This window comes from Cottoperca gobio, chromosome 16 (assembly GCF_900634415.1).
Source record: "Cottoperca gobio chromosome 16, fCotGob3.1, whole genome shotgun sequence".
Classification (NCBI taxonomy): Eukaryota; Metazoa; Chordata; class Actinopteri; order Perciformes; family Bovichtidae; genus Cottoperca; species Cottoperca gobio.
The window spans coordinates 25,497,902-25,507,901 of record NC_041370.1 but is presented as its reverse complement, the minus strand read 5'-3'; the positions used below and the strand labels follow the sequence as shown (position 1 = coordinate 25,507,901).

At 37.7% G+C, this 10,000-nt stretch overlaps 1 protein-coding gene across 4 annotated transcripts in view; it reads right to left on the bottom strand.

Moving 5' to 3' along the window:
• Positions 1–10,000, bottom strand: part of tsnare1 (T-SNARE Domain Containing 1) — a 183,013-nt gene that overhangs the window by 45,496 nt on the left and 127,517 nt on the right. For 3 of the 4 annotated variants that reach the window (XM_029451829.1, XM_029451828.1, XM_029451827.1), the window contains exon 11: positions 6,490–6,599. The exons of the other annotated variant lie outside the window; for it this stretch is intronic. In XM_029451829.1, coding sequence (XP_029307689.1) covers positions 6,504–6,599 — 96 coding nt within the window. In that variant the 3' untranslated portion in view covers positions 6,490–6,503. The remainder of the gene's footprint in view (positions 1–6,489; positions 6,600–10,000) is intronic. 4 annotated transcript variants of the gene reach the window in all.

Sequence of the window (10,000 nt, the reverse complement as noted above, 5' to 3'; positions counted from 1 at the left end):
CCATCGTTTCCCACGTGCGCGTTAAAGTCTCCCAGCAAGACTTCGGAGTCCCCTACTGGAGCCCCCTGCAGGGCTCCAATCAGGGTCTCCAAGAAGCCCGAATACTCCAAACTGCGGTTTGGGGCATAGGCACAAACAACAGTCAGAGTTTTCCCCCCCATAACCCGAAGGCGTAGGGAGGCGACCCTCTCGTCCACTGGGGTGAACTCCAACGTAGCGGCGCTCAGCCGGGGGCTTGTGAGTATAGATTTTGTCTTGGTCTTTGGTGTGCCTTGGCCACAGACAGTTTGGGAACCACTACTCTAGATAATCCTCGTGTCCTTCAGTTTTGTTTGTGGTCTTACATTTGATTTTTCAACAAAGGTTTAAAATCATATTTTTTCTCCAAGGTTTTTGTTTGTTTTGTGCGTGATCCTTCCTAAATCTTGAACTGCCTCTGAGTTTACATCACAGGTTGTATATTGAATTGAATATTGTTTATATTCTTTTCAAATATAATAATTAAATAATTTCTGTCACAAACAAAGATTCAACTTCCAGTTGTATCTTTTTTTCTGTCGTTACCTCAATAAAGTAAAATGCTTAACACTTCACATTGTTTTTGAAATAAAGCAAATAGTTATCCGCCTCAGTTTGCTGTGTGGCTTATGTGACTCTTCCTCTTTTATCCTCTCTCCGTCTGACCATTGTGTGTTGCGACTATGGAAGTTGACGCCCTCATTGTTATGCTTTTAACTCTTCAAAAATAATTTTAGGGCGAAAGGCCATTAAATACTTCATGTACTAAAATATTTAGTGTATATTCTGCCAATGTAAGTTTTATAGAACTTATATTACTGGTGTGAACATCATTTAAATAATGATAAAATGGTTGGGTAGTTATTGCAGTACAATTGCGCTGTTTCTGCACACACCAATATGTTGAAGCCAAGTGTGTTAATGTGGATCTTTAGTACAATAACGTATTGACTTTGGCAGGCTTATGGCTGCTCTGCTGTGGCAATTAACAATTAAACCTGGTCTCCTCTGCTAAACTCAAATAGTGGGCTAAAATATTATTTTCCTCCAGTGGAATAGTTGTGACACACACACACGCACACGCACACACACACACACAATTAGTAATCCTGCCTTATCTAAAGCTAAAACAAAGATGTTGGTATACTTCCATAAACAAGCTAGTATTGTGAGAGTAAATTGAAAAATATTTATGCTGAAATGTGTACATTGTATACATACTTGCCAGAAAGTCGATAATAAAATGCTAAATTATAAACAGGTTGATACACTTGGAAAGAATCATATATAAAAACATATGTAGCCATTGTGTGGCTACCTTTAGAATTCAGAAACAAAATTACTAAATAACAGTCATGCAATCATCTGTACATCAATATGTCATGTCTCGTCGCGTTTGTTAAAGTTTTCATGTTGTAGTCATTGTGTCTTATGTCCAGTCTCGTCAGTCACTGTCTGTCATTTCACTTCCTGTTTTATTTTGTACCTACCTCTTGTCCCTCATTCCAGATCCCTTTACTTCCTGTCTTTGTGTGTGAGTATTTTATTTTACACTTTACATCTGTTTCTGGCGTTGTACGTTTGAGTCTTCCTTCCCTGGGTCCGAGGTAGTGATGGACAAATGAAGCTTTTGTGAAGGACTGAACCACTTAAGCCAATTGTTTCAAAAATGGGTTCATTACCCGAAGCTTCAGGTACAGTGACCTCTATTGGCGAAGAGCAAGGCTCCAGTGGATTTAAAGTATCTTTGCCTTAAAAATTCTTTGACCCACACATCTAAGACTGAATATCATGTTCTATTTAAAAATAAAGATTGGTGATTGTGTATACGTGTGTACGTGTTATTTAGAAGAGAGTGCTGGGAAAATGCTTTGGGCTTTTTATGCATTAAATAATAGTACGGTTTGGATAAAGAGAAGGGGGTTGACATGCAGTAAATGGCCACGGGTCGGATTCGAACCACAGGCCGCTGCGGCAATCCTTTGAATGTGGGTCGCCTGAGGAGCACTGTGCTGCGCCACTGGGGTTGGGTATGATTATGTGGGATGTACATTAGTGTTTCAACAGATTTAGATTTGGTTTTTGTACTTGCTCACAAGGAACAGATGATGCTGGCGTGCTTAAAAATTGTTTCGCTAGTTGGCTGGCTCCATAATGATCCAATACAAACGCAATGCCAAGAAGTCAACGGCAACAACGCATACTACGACAACAACCCAAATTGACGGTTATAAAGTGTTGAGACGCTCAAATTCAAAACTGTCTCAACCTGTCAGAATCGAAACGAGGCAGTGCCAGTGAATCACCTGATTGGACCGCAAACCAGTGCGGTGATTCATTCAGGCAATGAAGCAGTTACTGCTTCGGACATCATGTCACGTGATTTGAAGCATGCTTCGGAGCAGTGGTTCTATGGAATTGTAGTTCAGGGTTTGAAGCACGTATTGAAGCTTCAGTATCGCACTGCCATCACTAGTCCGAGGTCGTTACACAATACTACACAAGTTTAAAATAGCAAGACTACAAGTCTATAGTCATGCTAGCAGCTGTATTAGGCACAGTGGTGCTAGTGTTAACATGCTCACAGTGAGCATGACAATGACAATATGTCTCTTAGTTTAGCGTATTGGCACGCAAACATTTGTTAATTAACACTAAACACAGCTGAGGCTGTTATTAGACGGATTCAAATTGAGCTGATGATGGCATTCGATGAAAGGTTCATCCTGAGGGGAACATGAATCTATGAACCAAATTGAAGGGCAATCCATTGAATACATTTCATTCTGGACCAAAACATTTCAACCTGTGGGTGGCATTCCTGTAAATGTATAAAAGATTTGGCTGCATCCTGTTCTGATCCTCCGTCACAGCAAGCCGAGTGTCTCACACAGAGCTCATCCTCCACCTCTATCTTTACGCGCTGGTCTCTATTTGTCTGAGCAGTTCAGGTCTCTGAACTGTGAAATTCTCTTGTATTCTCTCCTAATTATTAGCATTTTACTTCATAATATAGTTCTCATTTACATAATTCTGTTTCTGTTGTCAGATAGCAGAACAACAACAAAGTTGTCCTTACCAATCTGCTGGGCTGTAGATTAAATCATTATTTTACTATCACAACGTCCGCAGACACAATAAACCAAGGTGATCTCGGCTTTTCTTTGAGATCTGCTATGCTGACATTTCAAATGAGTGACAGAGAAAGAAAACGGCAATAAAAAGCTTTCTAATTTCAAGTACAGCCAAAAGGCATCTGTTACTATCTAAATGACTAAAACGCGGAAAATGTTAACAAAATAACTGTAAACTTGAACATAACAGAACTGTGATGGTCGCAGAACAATTGGAACTCAACGCAGCTCTTAATGTCATTGAATATGTATATTTTGTGGCACAGGCAATGAAGAAATTAAGCTCTGCGGTAAAGTTTTAAAATTATCTGGAATTCGAGGGCCTTGGTAGCCAAGTGGTGATTGAACGACAACATTTGGGGTTCGATGATGGCTGGGGTACCATATCCCCCTTACCAACCCAATTTCTACACTGTTCTCTATCAAATTAAGGTGAAAATGGCAATAACAAAAACATCTTTAAAACAAAAGAAAATATCGGGGATTGAATCCCAGATTCTAGGACCTCAGCAAGATTTAAATTGTGAGTTGGAGTTTTTTTTAGGAGGCAGACTGATAGTAGTCCAATAATACTTATGTTAATTAATGATGGCAGGGATATTCAGTTTCAGATTCAACTCAATTCAAACCATAACAGCCTGTACTTTCACTTTGTATTTATAACAGTTTTATTGTATTATAACACTTATTATCACTTAATTTGACTTTTTATTTTATTTGAATTCTTATTTGTACTTTACATTTGTAATGGTGGGAGGCAGATGGTTAATGTTGTATGTCATGTCTAAGGATGCCTAAATTTCCCACGGGATTAATCTATCTATCTATCTATCTATCTATCTATCTATCTATGGGTTCACTTGAACACAATCAAACCACATTTCTAAGGCTGATGCAAGCTGCAATGCAATTATTTTAAAAGTATTTTAAACTATGAATTTACCAAGTTGGATCTATATCTATATTCATTCCATTCCATTTAAAGACACTCCATGCTCTTGAACCTCAAATTCACAGTAATTTCGACAAAAAGAATCCACATGTGTACACTGTACACACGGTTTGCTGGACTGTGGCGCTGCTTTGTGACAGCACAGGTGAACATCAATACAACTTTCTCTGAACATATGTAAACAGTACAACAGCCAGCAGTGGACTTCACAATGGTCTGTTTCTTTTTTGTTTTAGCATTGAGACTGTCTTGCTGTGTTAACTGGTAGTGTCTAGCCACTTGAGCGTCAACCGCCAAATGCTGAGCCTCAACATGAGCCATTCGCCATGGGAGCATCGATTCAGCCTGCTGTTTTATGAATAGAATGCCTAGTTCCACAGGATTTCCATTTACCTTCCCCAGAGGAAAATAGGTGAGGATCAATACTTTATGTAAGCAGAGACATCTTGTATCGAACGCCAAGCTTTTCCAGCCATTAGTAACAGGATGCAAGTTGGTCCTAGTGTGTCACACAGCAACTTTACTTGCAGTACTATAGAGGACGGAAAATTCAAAATGAAATGAAATTAACTTTCTTCAGATTATTGTTAAAAAAATAAAATGTATCATTGTTTAGAAATAATTCAAGCTTTCTGATCAGCACGTAAGACCAGGGCATAACTCTCAGTTTATCTTCTTTCCTGGTTCTTATTCTAGATCCAACCAGTTTACCAGAGAGTTCAACATTTACACAACTTCAGTTTTTACCACCAGCTTCTAATAATATATGGACATATGAAGTAATATACTGATGATTAAATGAGAGGTCGTCACTGAGATCAAAGAATAAAGAGCATTTCCACAGAGACACAGAGCCAGTGGGACATTACCGTGGAGACTGCATTCAGACTACAATTCCTCAAGTGTCTTTTGAGTATCAAACACTACAAGTTTAAATCTTCTACACTGATGGAGAACAGTTTTTTTGATCAGTTTGGATTTATGTCAGTTAGTGGCAGGTCTCACAGCAACATTACTATCAAATTGTTCAGACAAACAAAACATTGTATTGTTAAATTGTTATATAATATACATTACAATGGAGTTTGAATTAGCCGAAAGTTACATCTGCTCCTCTGGCTTTGTTCTCTGTCATATTTATTATAGAATATTTTCTTTTAATTTTATATAAAAGGCACACAAAATTATGGTTTGGATTTATTTGCATCCATTGTGTATGCAAGTACATAGATTCTTCAGTAGACACTGCAAATATCATTTTTAAATTATTTGCACATAATGGGAAATATTCAGACACATTCTTGCCGGTTAATGCCCGCTGTCCATGGTGCCATTTTAAAAGGTGTATGCAACAGTTCATGTACACAGAAAAAATGCATTTTGAACCCTGTTATATCAAATGTAACACACAGTCCACTCACAGTTATAGAGAAAGAGTGATGTTTCTCTTCCATCACAAATGATCTTTGGCTGAGACTTATTTTAGAACACTTTAACAAGACAACTGCCAAAAGCATCTTGTCAGCAGTTACAGCATTAATGTTATCTACAGCTGATCTGATCTACCATGGGTAATGTTTATCATTTTAACTGGCAAAAGTGATGGTCAGTGACATCTTAAAATGACAAAACTGCTACTCAATGGTTTTCTATATTGCTAAGTGAAAAAGAGAGAGAGAGAGAAAATGTTTGGCCAAATGGGAATAGATTAGAAATTAGAGAAAGCAATCAAAATCCAATTCTAATCCTTAAAGAAATGTATGTATGTATGTATGTATGTATGTATGTATGTATGTATGTATGTATGTATGTATATATGTATGTATGTATGCATTATAAATGCTGTGCATCTACAGGATCAAAAGATTAACAATCACAACAGCAGAAACCGTTAATTCTAATGTTGTAATTATAAATAAAAAATGCCTCTATATTCTCTGATTCCAGAAAATGTTTGAAATTTTACTTTTTCTCTATTTCATATCTGTTAAACTAAATATTTTTGGGTTTTGAAAAAAACACAAGACATTTGACAACATCATATTGTCTGACATTTTACAATGGATTGAGTAATTGGAAGAAGAATTGATGGATTAATTGATAATGAAAAATAATCATTAGTTGCAGCCCTACACCACACTCCTGACTGTGCACACCAACAAACGCAGACTGGCTACTCATCATGCCCAATTCATATTTATGATCAGTGATCATCATGTACTGTCAATGAGGATCCAAAGTGTCATCACATGACAGTTGGCTGATATTCCAAATATTAGCTCTGTACTATTATGCGTCCAATCCTAGCACTAGCATTGTGAATATGGAACTGTCCGATGTCTGGGACAGGGGTTGCAGGGTTGTATTGTGGATGACTGTTCTTACCACAGTGGGTGCTCTTATTTTCTTGCTGAAACAGCAATGATGATGATGAGGATGATGAGGACAATGGCTCCAGTCAACAGGAGGTAGCACTTCCTCTTCCTCAGCTGCCTCTGTGGGGAGGAAGGATTCAGAAGGTTGGTAGAGTTCAAGCATTAGACATTAGGCTGCTGTGTAAACCAAGGCTGACATCAACAAGCAAAAATAATGATGCTGCTTTAAATATTTTGGTTGCCATTAAATACTCATACACTCTCTAATGGTTGTTTACAAGACAGCAATAATTTAACCAGGGATTTATCAGTTTATACAAGCTAAAAATATTCAACTCAAAATCCCCATGTTTGCACATTAGCAGCATTAGCAGCCTTACAAATGCCAAGTTCCAGTTTAATAACCACAGAGCAACAACACCCCCAACTGCCCTATTTTATTGTTTTTGAGCTGATTCAATGCAACTCCACAGCACACCTTTACATGCACTCACAATTTGCTTGAACAAAAAAATAACAAAGAAGGACATCTTGAAATGGAAAAGGAAAGAAAAAGGAAAGTGGAATTTCAACCAGATAAGATTAACACAATAGGAGGAACTTGAAGATTCAAGGTCACGCTGACAAATACAGATAAAATGCAGGTCTGAAATGGATGACTGTCCAGGGGTGGCCTGCACTTCCCTCCATCAAAATGCTGTGCAGTCATCCCTGTGATGGCTCTGTTGCACTTTAATTCTTGTCTTTGTGATGGCACCCTTACTGACCTGAGAGGAGGAAGGAGGGAGGCAAAAGACTGGCAGGTGTAAATCACTCTAATACAATGATTATACTTTCCTGACTGTATCTATTAAGCCCATGTCGGGCTATCAATTCATTATCTTGTTTAGTGCTTGTGTCATTGCTTAACTTCAAAAGTTAGAATTGAGAAAAACAAGTCAATGAAAAAATGTGCCAAAATTGTGACTTTTGCAGGTTTATCACCTCATTACAAAGCTTTCCATCCTCTTTGAGTTGGAAAAAAAAACACTTATTAATCTACCATCTTTTCAAAGAGCATCTTTAGTTAGCTGACAGAATATGCTCAAGTTGGTTTTCAGTCTTACAAATAGGACTGATGATTAGATAATCCACAATGTGTCTCACATGACTGCATATTTCAAAATACAGAGAGACTGGTAGGATAGTTGCAATTGCAATGTATTTACTTTACATTCAATTAACGGTTTGAGACCAACTCCCTAGCTGAGGTAGTACAAAAAATAGGCGTGCAGCAAAAGGTGAATACTGTCACTTTAACTCTGTACTCACTGTTCTACAAACTGTCTACCCTGCCGTGTGTTTGTGTATATATACATATATATATACACACATATACATATATACAGTATATATGTATATGTTTTAAATGCATTTATTACTTCTTGTACATTAATACATTCCTGTTTACATCTCTGTATATAATGTATATACAACTTCTCATTTATTACATACCTGTTTGAATTTCATTTATTAATTTGCAATACTGTTTACCACAAATGTATATTACTTTATTTTATACTTTATGTATAGTTATAGATATAACTACTAGACATAACTTGCAATATTTATGTCTTTGATTGTCATTTTGCTTTTACTTGAGTGATTTTTTTTAATACATATTTAATGGTTTCATCCATACTTTCTTTTTTTTTCAACACAACACAATTCCTGTCAAATGTTGTATTTGTACTATGTTGTTTATCCTGTACACCGGACATCTATTGCATGTCTGTCCGTCCTGGGAGAGGGATCCCTCCTCAGTTGCTCTCCCTGAGGTTTCTTCCATTTTTCCCCCTTTAATTATGGGGTTTCTTTTAGGAAGTTTTTCCTTGTGCGATGCAAGGGTCTAAGGACAGAGGGTGTCGTAACCTGTACAGTCTGTAAAGCACACTGAGACAAAATGTATAATTTGTGATATTGGGCTATACAAATAAATTTAATTTGATTTGATTTGATTTGAATGAGAATTGTTGGAGGGAGCCTGAGATCTAAGATTTTCATCAACGTAGATGTAGTAACAAGGAACTTGAAAATGAATTTATACATTGTACATTGAACATGTTTTTTGCTTTCATATTAATTTCTAGGGGCTTATAATTAAGTTTTAAATTTACTTTAGGAGAATGAAAATGTTACTTTAAAATTTGCATATTTTACAATATTTCAAATTTATACATTGTAATTTGTGATGGCACATGTTAGTTTTTACTTTACAAATTGTACATTGTAAATATTCTTTACTATAAAGTATAATTCTGCCTGATTTTGAATTTACAAGTTGTACAATATCAATATTGTATATGTTTTTATTGTTTTGATATTCATTGACAACTTTTTACAATTAGTGCCATATAGCTGAACACATGTTTCCCCACAGAGTTTTCCTTTAAGGCCCTGTCACACATATCCGTATGGCGGAAACGTATACGAATACGTCCAACTTTTCATCGGATCAGATCCGGAACGTACACAGAGTCGTATGTCTAACGTATTGATACATATACATAACGTATCCCATACTTGTACAAAACGTATTCGACTAATGTATAACGTATTGGCCCTGCCACACAGTTCCATATGACGGAAACGAATGCCGGCATATACGGCAATACGCTGGTGTACGTCGATATAAATCAGGGGTAAGTTGGACATAAGTAGTATTCGTTAAGAGCACACCGTGTTACGCTGTGGTACTTTGTTGAACGCTGAGGCCGTGAATTTATTTTGAGTATATTCAAAATATTCGGACGTACCTGCTTCATAGGTCAGTTACGTTAGACATACGTGATGACGTTCGAGGTACGGCAGTCGTATATTGATATACGTTGTATATACACGTGACGTGAACCCGACAGCCGATTTATTGATAACAAGTGGATAACCTATTCGTAACCTATGCTTAATCTATCTGTCTGATGTATCTGCAATGTTCTCGACCTATTCAGATGTATTAAACTTATGCTTGATGACTATTAACTTAACTTATTAAACGTGTTTCCACAGTACAGCTAGCGTTTCTGGAGCGTATTGGGGTTGGAATATAAATAGGGTCCCTGTGAGTAGCTCATCCTCACTACTTCACAGCACGTCTTGATGAATACATCAACCCAGCATCAGAGAGCATGGAGGATGCGGAGAGGCTGCGCCAGGAGTATAATCTAGCCGTTCTCCAGCATCACCATGATGTAAACCAATTGCCGCTTTTCCAGCTCCGTGCCAATAGGTGAGGGAGGAGAAGAGGGCAACGGAGGAGGATCTGGATCAGAGCATGGATCGGTAGGCGACTGCAGTATAGCATATACGACCAGCTTCGGCTGGAGCTCTGGAACGAGGACCACGCCTCCTTCATCAATTTCATGCGGATGCCCCCCGAGATGTTTGACAAGCTGCTAGCCAGAGTGGGTCCCAGGATAACAAAGCAGCATACCTGGTACAGGGCGCCGATCGAGCCTGGCCTGAAGCTTGCCCTAACTCTCCGT